General features: G+C 33.7%; 4 protein-coding genes across 4 annotated transcripts in view; 2 read left to right on the top strand and 2 right to left on the bottom strand.

Annotated features, from left to right (window-relative positions):
* The window catches only part of LOC113519065 (cadherin-23-like), a 51,315-nt gene extending 46,779 nt beyond the window's left edge, over positions 1-4,536 (top strand). The window contains 1 exon segment of the mRNA XM_052903617.1: positions 3,215-4,536. Within this exon segment, the coding sequence (XP_052759577.1) occupies positions 3,215-3,304 (90 nt within the window). The 3' untranslated portion in view covers positions 3,305-4,536.
* Positions 4,537-5,654: 1,118 nt separating this feature from the next.
* LOC128202633 (transmembrane protein 258-like) lies at positions 5,655-6,248 on the bottom strand. Its single transcript, XM_052903621.1, has 2 exons — positions 6,090-6,248; positions 5,655-6,009 (listed from the first exon to the last, which is right to left on the bottom strand). The coding sequence occupies exons 1-2, from the start codon at positions 6,093-6,095 to the stop codon at positions 5,770-5,772; spliced, it is 246 nt and encodes an 81-aa protein (XP_052759581.1). The 5' UTR covers positions 6,096-6,248; the 3' UTR covers positions 5,655-5,769.
* A 394-nt stretch (positions 6,249-6,642) lies between these two features.
* On the top strand, positions 6,643-12,046 carry LOC128202630 (RE1-silencing transcription factor-like). The gene is made up of 3 exons (XM_052903618.1): positions 6,643-7,956; positions 8,724-8,963; positions 9,993-12,046. The coding sequence occupies exons 1-3, from the start codon at positions 6,801-6,803 to the stop codon at positions 12,035-12,037; spliced, it is 3,441 nt and encodes a 1,146-aa protein (XP_052759578.1). The 5' UTR covers positions 6,643-6,800; the 3' UTR covers positions 12,038-12,046.
* Position 12,047: 1 nt separating this feature from the next.
* Positions 12,048-14,163, bottom strand: LOC128202632 (uncharacterized). The gene is made up of 2 exons (XM_052903620.1): positions 13,799-14,163; positions 12,048-12,538 (listed from the first exon to the last, which is right to left on the bottom strand). The coding sequence occupies exons 1-2, from the start codon at positions 14,124-14,126 to the stop codon at positions 12,135-12,137; spliced, it is 732 nt and encodes a 243-aa protein (XP_052759580.1). The 5' UTR covers positions 14,127-14,163; the 3' UTR covers positions 12,048-12,134.
* Between the last annotated feature and the right edge of the window lie 8,287 nt (positions 14,164-22,450).

The raw sequence follows: 22,450 nt of genomic DNA, 5'->3' as shown, positions 1-22,450 counted from the left end.
GATGTAAACGCCGAACAGCAAGGTAAGGTGCTGATGCCGTTCCAAATGTTACTCGTAATAGTCTCATATGTTGCAGTTCACTTTTCGGATGATCACGCCATACCAGACGTTGAAAGTTAGTATGTCTTTCTTCAACCTTTATCTGTCTATACATTTTAATTATATCAGACACAAGACATATAGGATAACGACGCCAACGTATTAAGAGATGACGCAAGTCAGCTTGAAGAGTGGGTCCTACTAATAAATCTTGATTTAAAGATACGCCATTTGTACCAGGACAACTTGCATCAAAAACAACTCTTACTTTTGTAGTGGTTCTATCCTCCCGCACCACTGCATGGTGTGGTAAATAGACTGCTTCAGGATCATCTTGTTCAGTTATTGGTACTTTCTCCATGTGTCCTAATTCTAGATGTTCTGAAATGACTTCGGCGTATTTAATTTTTAAATTAGGATCCATTGATAATCTTTTTTCTAGTTGCAAAAATTTTTTAGTTGCAATAATTTTAGAATTGCCATATTTACAACTGGGATCATCACTACGGAATGGAAGATTAACTATATATCTTCCTGAACTGTCCCTCTTCGTACTATTTGTAAATATTTCTTCACATTTCTTTTCTTCCTCAGATAAATGTTTTTTAATATCTATATTGTTTTCAGCTTCCAACTCCCAAAATTTCTTTAATAAGTCATCTTCACTTACATGAGAAATATGCATACTAATCAGTGGCCTTTGTATATTATTTCTATCTATATTAACAGGGCCAGAAATAATCCAACCAAGCGTTGTTCGCTGAGCTATAGGTACACCTGGTGGACCTTTAATTACACCATCTAACAAGATCTGACTGTAAACATCTGCTCCGAGAAGAATATCGATTTTGTTTGGTGTATGAAATTATGGATCTGCCAGTTTGATATTTGAAAACTCCGACCACAGTTCTACAATAATTTGCCTCTCAGGGAGGATTGAAGTGAGTTTACTCAAGACAAAAGCTTGAACCTTAAATGTAAAATTGGGATCATGAAGTGATTGTAATGAAACCGATACCATAGACTTAGAGGTCAATGAATGACCCTGATCACTTCCTAATCCTGTAATTACACTTTTGTGTGGTATCTTCTTTAAGGTCAGCAATTGCACAGCAGATTCAGTAATAAAACTAGCTTGAGAACCTGGATCTATTAAACATCTCAGTGTGATACCATTACCTGATTTCGATTGTGCGCTAACTAATGCTGTTGCAAGTAAGACTTGACAGTTTGAGGTCGAAACACAGGCCGTGACACTAGTGGATTGATCTACAGACGGTGATGTTGTTGCATGTGCAACGACATCTTGTTCAACCGATTGATTTGCGATACCTGTAGTGTCGGTTGAATTGATATTGGTAACATTTTTTAGATGGAGTAGAGAATGATGCTTCCGTCTGCATAAACGGCAACGAGAGATTTGACGACAAGCATATACTGAGTGCCCTGAACATAAACAATTAAAGCACAAACCCTGGGAATGAACGAATTCGCGTCTAATATCAGTTTCCTCTTTAGAAAACTTTTTACAATTTGCTAAACGATGACTTTCAGAACAGTAAGGACATATAAAATTGGTTGTGTGATATACTTTAGGGCTATTATTAATAACATTACTTTTATGCACTACATTAGACTTACACAATTTTGGATCAATAAACTCTAACGCTCTAAATCTAGTTTCTAAAAAGTCTTGGAACTGCTTCAAGGTAGGTAACTCATCTGAGAACTCGCTGATTTTGAGTTCCCGCTGCTTGCGAGACTCCATATCTAATTTTTGACATATAATATAAATAACAAGCACGTCCCAAGTACTGATGTCTATTCCTAAATTGTTAAGCCCATGAAGACATTCATTAGTAGTATCTAGGAACTCCTTTAATGTATTAGCTGATTCAATACTGATGCTTTTTTGATTCATAAACCTTTTCAGAATACAGTTTGAAAGATATTTTTTATTATTATATCTTCTCTCCAATTGTTCCCAGCAAATAGTGTAATTATCATGCGTAATCGGTACATGACGTAGTAATTGCTCCGCTTCCCCAACTAACAATCCTTTCAAGTAATGCAGTTTTTGTACGTCATCTAAATGTTTATTATTGTGTACCAATGATACGAACAGATCTCTAAAACTAATCCATTCTGAATATTTGCCTGAGAACGGAGATATAGATATCTTGGGCAGCTTTAAATTGCAATTAAGATCATTATTACTATTGTTTTGTTCGGAACAACTCGCACTTTCAGTACTAGACTGCCTTAAACTAGTCAACGCTTCCTTCAGTAGAAATTTGTATTCTATATATAACTCTTCAGTAGAATCATAGACGTTATTACATACGTAGGAACTAGCATTCAAATCTTTGTAGTTTGTATTTTGAATGAGTTTTGTATGTGTCGAACTAAACTGACGCCGTAATTCTTCTAAAGCTTCCAATCTAGTACTAATATAATCTATAGAACGAAGTCGCTGCTTGGGTGCCTTTTTGAAATTGGACTTTGCCTTACTAATTCTTTCATTTAAATCAAGCTGTACTTTTATATATGAATCCATTGTATAAGTTTAATTTTAAAGTTTTAATAATATCCAAAGTTTTTACAAGTAAATATTTATATGAAATGTTTAGAGTAAGTTCCTTAGTCTTCTGTAATTAGATAAATAAAATGTACTCACAGTTCACCAGCACTTATCACTTACAAACACTATGTTTAGTTCTTCTTCAATGTCCTTACGGCTGCAATATGACGATACAATATTCAGCAACAACAATTGACGCTCGCAGACTTCGTACAAAAATGCAGTTTTTAAATTTGTCGTTAATCCTCGATAATCCGGCTCGAAGGACCAAAAATATAGACGATTTACTCCAAAATGATACCACTTTTATAGTTCCACTAGTGTTTTTTATATTTATTTAATAACAAAATTATAGTTACAAAAACATTACACAAAGAGATACAAGAATGGTATGCTAAAATTTAAATCATTCTTTTTCTTTTTTTAAATATACTATATGGCTTCTTTCCAGCCATGACCAAATAGGATCGATTGAATACAATTAATTATTGGATATGGTAAATCGGTTTTTTTATCCAAAAAAAATTTTAAGAAACCTATAATATGCATTCCACTACTACTCGTTATTTTTAACGCTTACTTATTATTTTCCAGTCAAGAGACACGGTGGCCACCCACAGCAATAACTTCGGCTTTAACGCTAGCCCATTCAGTACCGAGTTCACACACAACTTTGGACGATAACGTAGTGACGGACTAGCGGAAGAGGCAGCCCGCCCCGCACCTTTGATCCTGGGAGAGCTTTTAAACGCCTTTATTTTCCTCATCTATATCCATATTCTATGTAAAAATCTAATTCTTAATGTCTAATTTAAATTTCATTTGCAAAATTTTAACTAAATAAACATAAACGCTTATACATACAAATGTGAACTAAATAATAAGCTTGTAAAATTAAATAAATTACTTAAAACTCGTTCAAATTTCCCACCTCGGGATTCTGATGACCTTAATCCGCCACTGTGGTAACCCGTGTTTCATTCACGCGCCGCACTGCCATTTACAATAACTCCACAGTTTTTATGCTATGTACTAACTTAAAATTTGCCAACCGAGTGACGACTCTCACGGCAGAAAAAAGGCGCGAAAATACTTGTGTTGTCCATATTTTAGGTACATAAAAATTATGAATTACCGATAAAATGATTCTATTTTTATTTGTAATTATTTAAATCTAAATTTCAATGACTGTATAATCAATAATATAATATTTTTTTATTACTAACATATTTGTATATATGTAAATAGTGTGTATTTTATTTTTAGAAAATTAAATCAATAACTAAATATTAAAATTAGTTTATTTATTACAATTGCTGCAATGTTAATGCTGATACGCACAGCTTATTAAATCCTATGAATAATTACGATGTATTTTTCTTTAGTTTACAAACATTAAAGTCTATAGCTATTTAAGTTCTCTATTGAAACTATCACGTTCGTGTCACTTCTTATTTTTTATTACTTATAATAATATTAAACGTAACTATTACCAGAAGGAAACTGCTTGGGCACCTTCGTCCCATTTGTGTTATATCCAAATGACATTTTTTTGGAGCAACAGAAATAATTCAAAATATTGCTGCAAACGGCCAAAAAATTAATTCTACGTTCAAAATCAAAGTTTATCACAAAGTGGGCTCATTGCATAAATTCAACAAAACGATACAGATAATTAAAAACGTTATCGAAGTTCAGAAGCAAAAAATTATTGCTACCACGAATTACTACAGATGTGCCTATTGAATTCAAATGCATTTAATTCCCAATTAGATTGGCATTCGCAATTTTATATATTTTTTAAAAATAATGTATGGCAAAACAACGTTTGCAGGGTCAGCTAGTATATAATATATAATATAGAGCGTTCATTGTAGAAGGTAATAAGAAATATATACAGGTGGATATCCCTTAAAGGCGTTTCTTTTAACCAACCTTAAGAATGCAAAAGGAGACAGTATCTATAGGGTTTGTATATAAAGCATAACATAGATATTGTAATTTTATCTTACTAATAAATTTGTAATGAGGCCATATCCATATTTAAGAGATATTCAAGTAAAAGGTCTTAATAACACCAATAGATGCCAAATCAATAATTTTTAGAAATTTTGTTGGTCTGACTCTCAGCATGTTTATTCCAGCATTAGACAAAACTACATCAAATTGGATGCAATGTCTACATCTCAAATTCTCAGTGGTCTATTAAAAAAAAAATTCTACTTCTAAAATCCATATGTACAATATAGTAGGTAAAAAACTAGTGGTCTATAATTTGGAGTAATATTAAAAGTACATGAACTGATTTAACTGTGACCCTATATACATGTACATTTCTATTTATATATGATTTTTTTTTTGATGGTTGAAATAAAATGGTAACCCCGCCTGCGCTAACAGGTTACGCTGGCGGAGCACCAGTGAAGGGTGAGAGATGAGAATGAAAACAGGACAGTTAGCCCATCATGATGAATTCATCAGGAATTAACCATGATAGTTTCCAGGGGGAACTGCGAGGAGGTCGACCTGGTTAGGTATATTGCTAGCAATGGGATTCTCAGTCTCCATTACTAATAATCCCTTTCCTCCCTTATATATGTATTAGATAATGTAATATATCCCTAAAAGGCAGAGTTTATCCTGTAATAATGCCCTCCTCGCTTCTATTTGCTGTGCCCGACAGGGTCTACAATATACTATATCAATTACTGACATCTTTTATAATATTGTAGAATGCAATAAATAAATTTAATTTAATTGAATAATAATAAAGAACTTTAAATGATTATACTTGTTGTATCATATCATATTAGCAATAATATAACCTACCTAGTACAACCATATCCTATATGGTAGTGGCAATTGCATTAGTTTTAAGGCTTAAACAAACTTTAACATATTAATATAAGGACCATATCAGGATGTCACTAATCATTCCATCAACCTGGATTTGGGCACAGGCAAATCACCACTGTTGTGCAATGATACTTGCTAAATACCCAATATCAATGAGTAGTAAATAAAACCGTAGAAAAATATTAAATATAAAAATTTATTTCTTAAACATATAAACTCATTTAATCACTGATAATCAACCACACATGTTCTCCAGGAATGCCAAAACAGATTAAATTTTAATTAGTTCAATATCACACATAAATGCCCACCCATAATAACAAGAACAAAATACCGAATCCAGAGAATAATGCGGCGACCAAGGATAAAAGAAGTTCTTTAAATAAGTCTCTGGACAATTTGGTGCTTGTAACTTCGTAGACGAAAAACCAGGCCGTGAAGAATATGCCGATGCCGAGCAATAGCAGCGTTAGATGAGGAAACACCGCCGGATTAATAGGTGATGCATAACGCACCATCGACTCTATTTCCAACTGTAAGTTTTAAATTTTACATTATTTTTGCAAATAAAAGTTTAAACAAACAAATAATAATAAACTATTGGTGTACTTACGCTCATTTTTTTATTTTTTTTTATTAGTTTCGTCTAATATTTAGAAATAACACGCCGCAAAATTGAGCAATAAATTATGAATGACACCGTCCAATAAGATTGTGACAGCTGTTAACAGATTATTACGGTATGACAGTCTATGAAAGCTTTTTAATTTGAAGTTTGAAGTAATAAGTAATGGGATTGAACGTAAATCTGTAATATCGATATTAATTGTTTAAAATAATTGTAGGCAAACTACAGACCTAGCATAACAATAGGACACCCAGATACAAATACTTTAAAAAAACAGTGCCATAAACGATCATGTAGATAATACTATCTTATAATTGTGATTTTAGTTGAAAAATCGCTCCATAAAAGCATTGCCAACAATTTTTTATTTTACTCACACGCTTTGTATATTGATATCGGATATGATCACAAATAAAATACAGCTGTTCTTCTTCTTCTTTTTTTAAAATGGCTTCTACCGTAGAATACACCATGTTGTTATTTAATCTTTGCACTGATTTAGTATCATACAGCTTTGATTGACATATGAACATTTGTTTTTTTTCTCTATCTATGAAGGAATGAAAATCCAATGTTTACAGCTGTTTTTATTTCTAAATAGAAATACTAAATTAATTTTATCACATTGTTCGTATTTATATTTGTATATATTATGTTATTATGAAAGATGTGAAGTTGAAATGAAAAATATGTGAAATGTCTTCATCATGTTTTATAACGAAAATGGACGGGACAGCCATGCACAGTTTGAACGAAATCAACAACGATGCAAAACCTCTGATACCGAAAGAGAAGGTCATGTCTTACGAGGAGAAATCAGTAGGATCCACAGCATTCTTCAAGTGCGAAGCTTGCCCATACATGGCACTGGCTGAAGATGACATTAAATTTCACTTATTTACCGTTCATCCTGACCTTGCTAAGAGCAACGGCCTCGCAGAAAACATACAAATTCCATGTCCAGGATGTAATAGCATTTTCGACACCGAAGAGACTTTAAGAATCCATTTACGCAATCACCATAAAATGGGGATTAAAGATGTCAAGAAAATGATCAAAAGTTTAGTTCAAATTGCTTTGAAAAATACGAAGTTGAAAAAGGACCATAATACTAGTAGTATTACATCAACCTCGCCAAATTCGCAAGAAATCGCTGATGTCAAGATACCACAAGTGATTGAAATAATTCCTGATGCTGTAGCCACTAAAAACAACCTACCAAAAGGTGTTGCTTTTATATCTGTTGATGAGTTGAATAAAATGAGTACACCAAATTTTGAGAAAATTGATCCGAAAGAAATCATTCAAGAAGCTAGCATTAATATTGTGTACACGAATGAAGTGTCCACACAGTATGTAAATGTAGCAGATGAAGCAACGTCAAGCACGAGTTGTAACCTCATACAGGTGTCCAGTGTCACACCTGATTTAATATCATCGGTTCTTCCTTGTGTGACAAGTGAAGCAAACAAGTTGACATCACCATCAAAAGACAATATGGAGTCACAGGTGTCTATGCCAGAATTAAACAAATCTCTTTGTGACAACACAAAAGGCAAAGATATAGAAAAGAGATTAGGGAAATTGTGTTCAGTGATTGGATGCCACACACGGTTAAAAGCGGATGATAAGCTCACATACCACACAAAATGTCACCAAAATGGAAAGCTGGTTTGTCCTGAATGTGACAAAGTGCTATTGACTGTTGAAGCACTGCACACACATCTGTGGAAGGTCCACGAGGTGGACTTAGAGTTGCCAACATGTGAGGTATGCGGATTCAAGACTTACAAGAGGTATAGACTTCTTAATTTGCATATGAAATGTCATGGGACAGTTAGTAACTACACATGTAAGTATGTTTATTATTATGTTAAACGGTTCAATTGTAAGACTCATTAATTAAATAAATAAATGAACTTATAACAAAAAGTAATAAACCTATAATTAATATTTCAATTTATAGTCAAGTTAATAGTAAAAAAAATAATAACAGAACAAAGTTACTATATTAGGTTGCTTGGAGTGTATGACCAATGATATTTTTAGCTATGTTCATGACATGGAGATGGTAATGTACTAAATGTCTCCTACACTAAATGTGTAAATTAGGATATAGAGGATTCAAGAATTATTGTTGTTTTCCTCATATTCCTAAGACAGAAGTGATCAATTTCATAAATAATTTATTATAATTCATAATAATACATCTCAGATTGTTATAAACATTCTACATAATAAATAAATAAACAGTGTATGTAATGATCAAATCAAGTTAAAATTATAAAGGTGTCCTGTCACACTTTCTACTATTCTTACAAACATTTTAAGAGTGAGCTTGTTTGTTTGTTACCTGATAGTTCTTTAATCACTTAACCAATCACTATGAAATTTGGTTACTTTTTATTCAGATCCCACAGACCAAGCCACATGTAAAAGCTAGTAACTTATAATTGTTTCATACCCAGCTCAAACCACAAGTACAACAAACAAACAAACTACAGAATAATTTTGCTGTCATACTTTCAATGAGAATCAAAACTTAAATCTCATTCCATGCAAAACATTAATGTTACTGTATAAAGTGTCATACAAATACTTTTATTTCTTCATCACCAGGTTCAATATGTTTAAAGGCATTTAAAAATGCAAACCAATTATCGAAACATAAATTGTTTCACAAGAAAGAAACTGATGTTGTGCAGTGCACAATCTGTCAGAAGGAATTCAATGATGAGAGGAAACTCAAGACCCATGTATCTGCAGTTCATGAGAAACTGAAACCTTTCAAATGTATCTACTGCAGTTACACATCGGCTAGGAAAACCGAGATGAAACTACATTCACGCTCACATACTGGTATGATCTTTGTTTGTATCTCACAATTTCATCTGTATGAATCTGTATATCAAATACTCTATGTTCCAAGTTAGGATATAACTTATATCTTTACCAAATTTATTTATATCTGTTCAGTAATTTTTATATGAAAGAATGGTGAACATCCTGAATTGATCACAAACTTATGCATTTATTTATTTTATTTGGGATAACAACAACTTTTTACAAAATTGAATACGTATTAAATTACATTTACTACATATTAGCCAATAATAGTTATCCACAGCGCAAAACAAAAGCATCCGTTAAGCAAATAAAACCATATTTCATAACAATATTAGTATGATGCATCCGCTACAATGCTCGCACTGTACGTATACTGGTAGGTATTTATAGCAATATATAGTAGAATTTATCATAAATTATAGTTAACAAAGCTGCATGGATGTTCTTCTATTGTTATATTTGTCACAAGCTTTGTATTTTACAAGTTGACAGGTTACTAAATTAAAAGATTGCTAAGTTTACTTTTTTTTACATAATTTGAGATCCACTGACCACTTGAACTCATTGAACACATTTATTAAACATAGGTGTCCCCTTTAAACAACTCCAAGTTAAGTAACAAATTGGTCTTAATTGAATTAAGAATCAAATTTAAAGAAATATAATAGAATGTATACTTATCTACTATTTTCATATATAGTTACCAATATTATAAAAAAAGATTTGAGTTTTTGTATGGTTATTTATTAATTTGTTTACAATGGATAAATAAAAAAAAAACTCAACCAATTTTTAAATTTATTTCACCTATAGAAAACTACATTATCACCAAAGTAACATAGGCTATATATAATTTAAAAAAATATTTGAGATCCCTACGAAAATTACAATAATATAAGCCATAGTATTAAAAATTTGCCTATTAAAGATAATATAAAATGTTAATTTATTTTAACCAGAGCGGATCGCTAATCATTTATAGATTAGGAAGAAAAACTTTTTCATTAAGCGGAAAATCAATATAATATGATCATTTTGCAGGTGATAAACCATATGCTTGCAACCAATGCAGTTACAGGTCTGCTGACCACAACGCGTTGCGACGTCACAAGAAACAGCACACTAAAGAGGGAGTGTACAAATGCAAATACTGCCCATACACTACCATACAGTCGACTGTGTTCGCTTCACACATGATATCCAAACATCCCAATGTAAATTCCACTGACATCCACCAATGCCCTTACTGTAAATTCAAAACTGTAAATAAAGAAAAATATGTACTCCACCTCACTACACACAGAGATAAAGAAGGTATACAACTTCTAGTAGATATGATGAAAGTTAAAACAAACAAACCAAGCTGGAACATACCAAGTGGTACAGCAGAGAGTCCGGCCAATGAAGTTACGATAGAGAAGGAGCAAAGTAAAGAATCTAGTCCTAAAACAGTAAACGCTATACCCATTGAAGTATACGATTGTGACAGTTTTTCAGAAAGTATGCCACAGGACTACTCGAAAACATTCTGTGCTACGTCAACGAACGATGTGCAGCCACCTGATTTTAACAATCAAGTAATTGTTACAGATTTAAGCAAAGATGACAATAATTCAGATTGTCTAATCTCTGAGAGTTCCAACGACACTTTAATGGACAGACATCAGTTCACTCAGCAACACCCCCTGGAGATATCTTATGATAATCCTCAGACAAATTTACACGGATTCCTCAATACATCTGTGTCAATGGAACAGTCTTTATTGCAAAGTAACAATGTTAATTCTCTAGCTTCTAGTCATTCTCCTATTGGAAACAGTATAGGGAATAATATCATGAGTAACTTCCCAATCAGATTGCCACCCGTTCCGCAGATATCTGTTCGAAATAACATAATGCTCAAGCCGGTAGATAAACTATCATTTCCAATGACTAAAGTTACTGGGCCCATTATAAAGCCGACACAAATACTCCCTGTGCCATCTTCAAGTAATTCCCCAGTTAATATTTCAAACGAGCCTGAGGGAGTTCCAAGGAAGAAACCTAAAATATCGGTGAAAAGTAATTTAATTTTAAAAGGGCCAGATGAAGAGAACATGTTCCATTCACAACAGAAAATGGCATTTAAAAGATTGGAAGACAACGAACGGTTTGGATTGGGCAGTCCAGTGACGTTCAACAATTTAATCACTACACAGTTCATGCAGCTGCAACCGGAGCCGGTGCTCAGTGAATCGCCAAACGATATATTACCTTATGCCCAAGAGACAATGTTGGACGATTCCTCCACAACGCCTGTCGATAGCGGCATGAACGGTGACTCTCAGATGTTCACTTTCAACCAACAGATGAATGTAAATTCGATAATATTGCTACCGCCCCCGCAGAAAATACAGAATAACGACCCAAGTTACATTAAATTAGAATCGACAATAAAACAAAATACACAATCGCCTAGTTTGGAACGGATGTGCAATGCAAACATACTGACCAACCAAGCTATAAGTAGAGAATACAAAGCCTCCCCGCCGCTTGAGGATATCCATAAAAATATGAGCGAAATAAAAAACGAAGTTAAATCGGATGCATTTTACAACATACCCATGAACAATACAGCCACTAATCCACCTATTATAGATCAGTATTTAATAGATAATCTCATTGGAGAACAGTACATGCCAGGACATGTAGATCTATCGGCAGTTGTGTTGCCAGAAGTGTCTGATGATCAACAGAACGACGTCATAGAAATCGATGACAATTCCGATGATAATAAATTGCTGCCCAGGTATGATATGAATTTCCCATTAGAATCTCTTTACTTGATGCACGATTTCCATTTCTTAGACAACGAGGCTCCAGCCAACAACATGCCCACCGATGTAGCTGTTAATGAAATGAATAGAATTATAAGCGAAGTGCCAATTGTAAATCAAAAGGAGAACATGGACGCGCCGCCGTCTGATAGCTCCGGTAACGATTTCCCAAGCTTCATTCAAGGGAAGAAGGATCCCATGATGAACACTTCAGTTAGGGTATGCACTAATAAAATCAATGTCAAAAATATAGAACTAATGAAAAATTGAATGTAAATAATAATTAGGAAATGCAAATATTTTATACTTTGAAAAGACTGTTTATTTATAAACATATATTAGACTGTTTATTTATAAATATATATTGTTAAACATTAACTTTCTTTTTATATATCATCTCAACATCCTTAGCTTGGTTGTTTTTACAGTAAACAGCTATGTAGTCTTTACTATTTCTAACCTCCTCCCACTTGTATAATATCCAGTCATCAGTGACATCTCCAAAAGGCTTAGGATCCGTATGGACCCCTTTACCATCCCCTGGACCAATAATTATCAACACTCTTCCGGAAAAATATTTCAAATATTCGTTAAAAGCATCTCTGTTATTGAAATAACAGAATAACAAGGCTGTCGTGTCTCCTCTTAACAATAGATTCATTACATTCTTGTCTAACTTGGAGGAAGTGAGCAGGAGAGGTATAAAAGTAGGCGGGGCATATTTACATTGCCACCAAGCGCCATCTACTTCTACTCCTGATACTCGAAAACCTGTAAAATATATTGATAACGTTTTTAGAATTCAGGAAAGGCAATATAGATTACAAAAAAAGAAAAAAATACACATGACTGTAATCCCAGATAGAACAATCAGAGATTGGTCTAGATTGTTACTTAACGTTAGTGAATTCAACACTCGCCAATATAGCCAAGTAGCTCTCTGTCATCCCTCATATTAATTTGGTTTACTTAATGGCTTTGTTACCATATTAAAAAAAATTTAAATGTTACATGTCTGATTACTATCACATTCCAACTCACGCCCTCTAGAGTTTACGATCAGAGAATTTTACTGTTTATAGTATTATTATAAATATATAAGGTAGTTATTATCCACATCTTCGTTAGATTAAGTACCAAAAAAGGCAATGACCAATCAAAATAAAAACTTCCCCAAAGTTTTTTTTTATACTACTGAGGCGCCAACCAATCATACGGGCCCCCCAAAAATTATAATAAATGCCACACAATCACTGCAAGCGCCTGATCCTCAAACTATGATACCCTGTGTTATGAGCAAGCAGGCAGCGAACATCTGAGGGTACAACCGAAAACACTCAGACTCAAGTTAAATCGGAAATATCCGTTTCTTAAATTAGCCCAACCGGGAATCGAACCCGGGACATCCAGACAAGTAGAAATCCATAGAATTTTTTTATACAACTTAGAATGGCAATCAAGCTGACGGCCCACCTGATGGAAAGTGGTAACCGTCGCCTATAGACATGAGCAGTACCGTGATCATAACAAAGTATACTGTTTCGCCCATGATACCCCCCATGCGTTGCCATTCCTGAGGACTCAGATGTTATTCCTTTGTACCCAGTAAATTCACGCCATATCCCACCCTTCAAACCGAAACACAGCCATGCAAACACAACTGCTTCACGGTTGAAACACGAAATTGACAGAGGTACCCAAGCAATCGACTTTTGTACAGTCTCCTTTGGCATTTGTTAATATGTTATCACTTTGTTGACCGGGAATTCTGTCATAGTTGAAATTTTTGAATTTAAACTAAAATTGTAATAAAAACCAAAATACAAGGAAAAGTAATTTTTTAGCCATGAACGCTTTGTAATCCAAACGGTCTTGCCCGTCGTGGTAGGAGGACGTACTTACACGCCAGTGCAACGACGAGTTTACTCGTCACCGGTCAGCAAAGTGTTATAATATTATAGATGCTACATAGTACTATGTACCTAAGGGAATCCAAGCGCAAACAAACTACAAATGAAAATAAACACCAACCCGTCGCCTCACTGAGGATCCATTCCAGCAAGCCACTACCACACCCTATGCTGAGCACCCCGTTACATCCCAGCTCTACCAGACATTCAGTCAAGAAGCGCAAATTTGCCTCTGACGGGAACACCCATAACAATTTATTCCTCTCCGGGTGGTCGTGACACCTGTCCACTATCTCTCGCCATTTCTTTTCTTTGTACAAGTCCACCACAGTGACCACAAAATTGTCTTCGGTCTCCATGTTAGAACCGAGTTCACTGGTGAATAGTGTACGACTCGTTGACACACCATGGTTATTTCTGTAAAAATCCAATTGCTGGCGTATGATCATTGAACAGTCAAGCTGCCGGTAGTAGTTCTGCGACAATTTGCGTAGGGATAGCAGGGTCGTATTCAGAATTCATATTACGATTAAGAACAATTATATGCACTTATTATATTATACCTAAAATTATATCAGCTGACGTCATAGATTATTGATACAACCTCCGACTATCCTGGCCCTCTGAACAAGTAGCAAGCGAATTCATCGATGGAATGGACCTCGATTAGATAGATTCTATGATGTCGACGATGGCCTGGTATACATATTTTATTATTTGCATTTGGACTAAGTATTTCATCCTAACTGGAGTAAAACTGGAACGTTGACGTCACTACCTATACTGATAAAAAAACATTAGATTTTGTTTTATTAAAGGATAAATTTAAATAATACTGAAACAATTTTTAATATTATTTTACCTATAGAGCTACTTGGGCTGTATTTTTTAAGCAAAAACCTCGGTTTCCTCGGTAGGAGAAAAACTAGACTTCACTGTCTCCTAACTCCACATTAACGTAGATCCACAGAACAGAATCAATGTCATTAGCCGTCCAGTAAAATTGAACATTTTTATATGAGGCTAAAAGTTATAATAAATTATATAATATATATAATGGTGCCGGTTATGCACATGCATGGCACACCTGCAATGCCGCTGGTGTTGTGGGTGATCATGGGCGGTGGTAGTCACTTACCATCAGGTGAGCCGCATGTTCGTTTGCCCCCTGTGTTGTAAAAAAAAAAAATACCAGTACGAGTCCAGCTGTTAATTTAATATGAGAGACTCAAAATATAACAATGACCTGTGTTTCCTTGAGATATATGTTCAGTTATACAGTAAAAAGAATATTAATAAATAAATAAATAATCTTTGGTAACAGAACAGGTGTGTGACCTAGTTACGTCCCTGTGTTTTTACCATTGGCGTTTTAATAATATTTGGCTGATGCCCAAGAATATTGTTTCAGTTAACAGCCAAAAAATTATATGGAAGCCCTATCACCTCACGAGACGAGTTACGGGATAGAGGTGTGAATTTAATATATTTAAATAAACAATTAAGATCCATAGAATTAAATATTTCTGTTCTGGATTCTAGTTCTGTTTTTTTTTTTCTTTTTTTATTCATTGTTTTTATACTTGTTTATTTTAATTTTTGTATTTTTTTCTTTCACTTTTTATGTAATAGCTACATCAATATATATATATTTGATAATGAAACGGTGCCCCGTGTAGGTGCAAACTGAAAATCAGCGCTGAACGAACATCAGTCCAGCAAAAGCTGAGTTTGTACCTATTGCCAGGCGCATACGATTACTGCACAATATATTGATTAATTAATATATGTACATTATAATTTGTGAAGAATGGCAATAAATTTAATTTTATTTATTTATTTTATTTAAATTACGACTAGAGAAATAAAAACAAATGTAAGCCAAAAATTCATTTTATTCGTATCAAATTGTCCCGCAATTTCACAAACAATTATAATTATAAAAATTTATTAAAATACACAAATTGATAACAAAAAAAAAATAGCTATGCAGGATCAAAATATTATTAATATAATGATTAGGTATTGTGAAGATTGCATGTGTTCGACATTGGGCTAAATCGCCGAAATGGCGGCAATTGTTGCCGTGTCCAGTAAACTCGACGTAACGATATGCCGCACCACAATTTTTTTTCTGCAGAATATATTGTAACATAATTTTGATTTTTTATTTTTATAATGCTCCATTGAACTATTGAGGATAGAAGGGGAAAAATGTTAGGACACATGATACGACACGACGAACTTATGAACATTATAATAGAAGGTAAGGTAGAAGGAAGGAGGGGAGAGGGAGACCGAGACATAGTTACATCAGGCAGATCAAGGAAGGAGTTGGTGTCGTGTCGTATCAAGAGGTGAAGAGACTCGCTGAAAATCGTAGTGAGTGGCAAGAGCTCCACCGACAAGAGCGCAGCTCTTAAATGGATAGATAAATAGATTTTTATAATATAAATTTATATATTTATATATATAATACATGATGTATATTTGATAGAATTATAGGCAAACGTGACCATTCGTTTTATAACAAATATTCGTTATTAATAATTTAAATACCTAAAGAACGAAAACTTAAAAATATATATATATGAAATGAAATTTATTTGCTAGAAACATTGTAGAAAAGGTGTTGCATTTGTGAAGTTTATAAGTTGTCCATTATGTTTCGCCACATCAAATGGCATGCTAATATTAATTATTGGATTTATCTACATATAGGCCATTTAATACAGGCACATTATATATTTAATTTTCAATTATTTACTACGTTATACAATAAATCACTACTAGTACCAAGTGCACACTTCCTGTGAAGAACCCAGGAAGCTTCTGCGCTTCTGGGCGGAGCTAGGTTGGCTGTACTAGCCACGACTCACACGCACAACGGCCCAAATGAGAGGCTAAGTGCGGAAAACAGAGTCTTTCTCACATTCACAAGTGCACACTTTGCTCATGCATTATAAGCAGTCAATAAAGTTATTATAAATAATAAAAATTATAGAAATGTACAGGCCTACTAGACATGAGTTACTTATATATTATTAAACTGCAGTTTACTTAAGTAATGAATAAAAAAGTAAGTATTTCCCTATAATGTTGTTTTAAATTTGTTTATAGAACAAACACGTGTAGTCACCGTTTTGCTTACGCTAGTGTCGAGTTTACTGAATTTGGCGGTAAAGCGATAGTGTTTATATCACTAAAAATAATATTTTGAGATCAATATGTGGTAGAGATCATGATCTTCAGTCGACATTATAAACTACTAATATAAGAGCCACAGCTCACTCTGCACTATAATACCAATAGTACACACCCCACTAGACGAAATGACAAACGAATCTATCGATAGACACGTTTTCGCTACCTTATGCGTGAAATAGATTCAAGAAAATGAGATTCGCTTATCAGTTGTCTAGGGTGCAGGGGCTACGTAAAGTGGCATACGATTCCGTTTCTATATATGTTTACGATTTGGCCTTACAGGGAAGGAACTGGATTATTTCTTACGAGCTATAAGTAATTGAATTCTTGAGGCTAGGATCGATTCACAAGGTGTAATTTCTCTAATCCTATGTCTAAAATTAAAATTCCAATTTGATATCATATCGAAATCTTCATTCTAGGACTAATAACTTCTATTAGAACAAAATATGTCGTATACCACAAGGTGCTTTAGTGAAGAGAATTAAACTAAATGACAACCCATACTGCACAATATGTACATTGTTTAATTTAATTATGTCTTATGGACTTACTTGATTTTTATACTTTTTTATTTCTTTCTGTATTTATTATCCTAATAAGGTACTGAACTTTATATTTTATACTAGCGGGCCGCTAATACAAAATAAATATAAAGTCCCGGATTCGCACGGGTGGACATTTTTACATTTTAAAAAGTGGCTATTAAGGCGACGGAAGCTTAAAAATTGAGTAATTTCTCCCGTTTTCCCAACATTTCCCTTTATTGCTTTGCTCCTATTGATCGTAGCGTGATGAATTAACCATGATAGTTTCCAGGGGGAACCGCGAGGTCGACCTGGTTGGATATATTGCTAGCAATGGGATTCTTAGTCTCCATTACTAACAATCCCTTTCCCCAATTCGTCGACTGTTAGGCTGTAGGAAGTTCGCTGGGAGAGGTAGTTTCATAAAATGAATCAATCAATTTCATGAAACTATGAAATGAAAATAGTATATGCAGAGATAGTTTACAGAAATTGCGCCTCAAAATCGACCCTAACGTCTATAATAATGATTTTTTTTAATTTATCCTCTGACAATACTTCTTTGCCACCATTATGTCTTATTGACCATCGATATTGAAAAAACTCTTGATTATGAAACGAAAAGAAACATGATACGAAATGGAATCGTTTACCATTTATGAATATATTACTCGGATTGAATCTCGATGCTCGAGAATTTCCACGAAATAAGATACTTTTTTATCACATACTTTTTGGCAAAATGGCGTAATTTTGAACATATAAAATTTACAAAAGTTTGCGTTATTTAAATGTTACAAATGAGCAAGAATTTCATTAAAGTACGTAAACGATTATAGTTGTTAAAAGTGTTTGTACAAATTGTTTAGACATATTGAAAAAGTTAATTTGTTCACAAAAAAAAATGTAAATATCCACACATGGATAAAGTTGGATTGACAGTCATAGATAAATACTAGGATTTAACCTATCTTAGTTATAGTTTGCTTCAATAAAACTTAATGAAAATGTAAACAAACGGATAATCGATGCTACCAAAAAACAGTCCACTGATGCAGTAGCAGAACAAAAAAAATTTATTGATTTATTTATCGTAAACTGTGTTTCTGTGATAAATACATCAATACTTGATTTATTCCTCATCAAGTTCTATTGAGACAACCTATATCTATTACAAGCTCCAGGGACGATCAAGCGGCTTGAGTCAAGCACATACATTTTGCTGCACATAAGACAAATACCTATCGAGTAGTTCCGTATCTGTCTTACAAGCATAAAACATACGTGCTTGACCGTTTACGAATGTCTTTAAGGAACTCATTTCTATACGAGATCATCTTTGTGTCTATGACAATTTTGTCACCTTGTTATCTATAAAACTGTTTGGTAATGTCTTACAAAAATTCAATATCTTCAATCCGATAAATACAATAAATACAGGTTGATAGGTGACATAAAATAATACGATACTTTCTTACTTCTAACACAAGAGTCCAAAAATACCGAATAATCTAAAATTAAGGGCCACTGCATTATATTTTCACACTCAATAAGTAAATCTAAATTTAAAATCCCAGGGATAAATACCTATATGGTTAAAAAAAGATCATTGCTACGACTCTTAGGCGAATAATCACGTTATAAAATAAGGCATTATTATAAGTCCATCGAAACTGGTAAATATATTCAATGAATAAAAATGGTACCGATACAATGTAGATTCAGAAACATTATTACGTCATCATAATAAATTTTATAATCTGCTTCATATTTCGAAGCGATTATTTCTTTCAAATACTTATTTTTCATTTTATATATTTCATTAAAAAAATCACACCATGTTTCATAAGCGTATCCATGAGATCAATATTTGCAAATTAAATTAAATTTTGGTCCTTCGAGCCGGATACTTACATATAATCACAGTGTAAAAAAAAAGAAAAAATATATATTTTACATAACAACGTTTCTAAATCTCACAGTTATAAAAATAATAACATCTACCGTAGACTAATTTAAACGTCTTGGACGCACTTAAAAAATAAATGTTAAAAACTTATTGACTCGAATACCTTAAACCGAAATTTATCAAAATGATATAAATTCTAATATTGACGCTATATTGTGCACTATTAATAAATAAGATATGATAAATAGATGAAGATGTTGTGTGAAGTTTACACATATACTATTGGAATATCAATACATACATTCAATCATGGACAATATAGCGTCAACTTTATTATAATCCTAATATTAGTATCGATAATTAAAAACTAATAAATGTAAAGTCACTTTTTAATAGCCTGAAAGCGTTAACGCTCAAAAACTTTAAGTGACAAAGGGTTCCTTGATATACCTAGTATATCCCCAACTATGAATTGTTTCTGACAAGAAAACACATACATACAAATACATTATAAGAAATAATATCTTTAATAAGTAAACGAATTATTATGCAAAATGCGATAACAGGCTCAAAAATGTTTCGCGTTACAATATAATAATATTAATTCTATATTTAAAAAATTATAATATAGGTATAAGACTTGTTTAGATAAATAATTAAGAAATACGTACATATATTATAATAAAATTATATTTTATATATATTACATCTTGTTTCCAATATTGAGTAATTACAGTTCAGTTAAACAAGTCATTTATCATATCATTGTTAGTTTAATATAGAATTAACACCTCAATACCTAAGAAATATTATAAAACTCTGTAAAAAAAAAAAAAACATGACTCAAAACTATAATTAGGGAACATTTGGGATGTTCAGTTAATTTCAACACACGACGTAATTGCAAAGTAATATGACCCTTATTTTATTATTTATATTGCACGCTGGCGGGGCACCAGTGGAGGGTGATCGATGAAAATGAAAACAGGCCAGTAAGCCCATCATGATGAATTCATCAAGAATTAATCATGATAGTTTTCAGGGGGAACCACCTGGAGGTCGACTTGGTTGGGTATATTATTAGCAATGGGATTCTTAGTCTCCATTACTAACAATCCCTTTCCCCCCAACTGAATAAGGGGGTTAACTTTTTTGGAACTATCTTTCGATTTATTATATAAAAAATATAGATAGATATACCATATAACATGAGGATCATATTACTATGCGACGACATTGGCGAATCGAATAGATAAAAATCACATAGTATGTAACATCTTGTCTTAGAGAGGGATAGACATATAAAAACCTTTCAGTCCACCATCAAGATTATATCTTATATTGGCCGTATATTATAAATTCAGATTAAATATATTTATAATCGTGTAAAATTTGGAGCCAAGCCATCTATGCCGGCACGAGAAAATAGCAACTTGTAGTGTATCTTTCATCCTCTTTTACTAATTGTAACCTGCATAAGAAGAAAGGGAGGCAACAACCACATTCCTTCTATGTAATTCCGTTCTAAAATGATTATTGTTCGATTTTCTCGCATCCGGTTTACTCTCTTCACTGCTCCACCTACTTTTTCATCGACAAGAAATTTATCATGTTAAAATCTTTCAGCTTCGTGCGTAAAAAATGGATCATATTACTGTACGACGACGGTTTCAATAGCATCTTGTTTATACCACTTTCGAGTGTTTTAGGCCAATACAAACGCCATTCCACCTAACCTTTAAAATGATTTCTTATTATGGTAAGCGGTTACCGTAGCCTATGAATTGCCTGCAATACCACTGGTGTATTACGCGCGCGGTTGCCAAACGCCTGAAGAAGGTGTGGCCGCGCGCGTTTACCCCTCTTTTACTTTTTGAAGAACCCCATGCTGTATTCTCTTGGGAAACCTCGGCGAGGCTCATTCCACTGCCTGAGTGTTCGGTAGGAAAGCATCTCTGAAACCGCGTTGTGCCGCGACCATTTAGGCTGTAAGGTATGAGGGTGAACTCCCTGTCGATTGCAAAACCGTACGATGATAGAAAGTGGCCCAGGCATCATGTGAATAATTCCTCTCAGGCACAATCCGTTGTATAAGCGGTGAAGATTTTTAAGTAACAACTCGCCCGTATCGTTCAGGTCTGAAAGGTATAGGCCCTTTAATATCAGAACGAGCGACTCATTAACATTCCCAAATGCCATAGAAACCCTACACCGACCCTAGTACTTCAAAATTAGCATAAAAAAAAAAACCGATATAAACTTTCCTTAATCTGAATACAGTAGTGCAATGTACACATTAATCGCTACTCATAGAGAATCGTTCATATTAACAGGAATTGGACGATCACACGATAAGTGAAGTGCTCTAACGTTAAGTATATTAATAAGTATTGTGTATTGCTTAACATTAAAATTGATACAAGTAATATTTCAGTCAATCATTTCATTGATAACAGATATCCAATAGAAGGTACAGTTGTCCACAAAAAAAAAACAATACCATCCAACTAGGCCTCGTTCGAATAGATAGAATTTTCGATAATAAATCGACAAAAATCGAAAAAGGAATGTTGCGTTGGTTTGGTCGTTTGGAGAGGACGGATGAAAGAAGAATTACGAAAGAGATTTATCGAGCAAGAATGAATGGAGATGCCGATAGGGGCCGCTCTAGACGGACGTATAGCCCGACCAAATAGGAAAGGGTGAAGGGCAAATTAAAAGTACCCGTAACCGGCGAGCGTGTATGAAGAGATTGATGAATGTGGAGGAAGCTGAAGAACATTTGAATCGAAACATTTGGCGTTCCATTGTTCTGCCTACCATAATAGGAGACAGGCGTGACAGATATGTATGTATGTATGTATTATTCACTGATAATGTAACTTTCTATAGAAAACTATCAAATCTTACCTCTTTATAGATATATATTTATTTTCTTTTTTTTGTATAGAAAATGTAAAAATGCACCCGCCTATGCTAGTAATAGTAAACAATGGCGGAGAATCGGTGTAGAAAAGTAAGAATTTGGGTGGTTAGTCGACTTAGGGTAGTTGGATTCTGAGAGTTAACATGATGGTTTACTATGGAACTCGTGTGGAGGTCGACCTGACGTGGTATACCATGTAGGTGC

This window comes from Galleria mellonella, unplaced genomic scaffold, assembly GCF_026898425.1.
Source record: "Galleria mellonella isolate WM207_F2 unplaced genomic scaffold, CSIRO_AGI_GalMel_v1 utg1408, whole genome shotgun sequence".
Classification (NCBI taxonomy): Eukaryota; Metazoa; Arthropoda; class Insecta; order Lepidoptera; family Pyralidae; genus Galleria; species Galleria mellonella.
The sequence above is the reverse complement of the archived record's forward strand: the minus strand, read 5'-3'. Positions and strand labels throughout refer to the sequence as shown.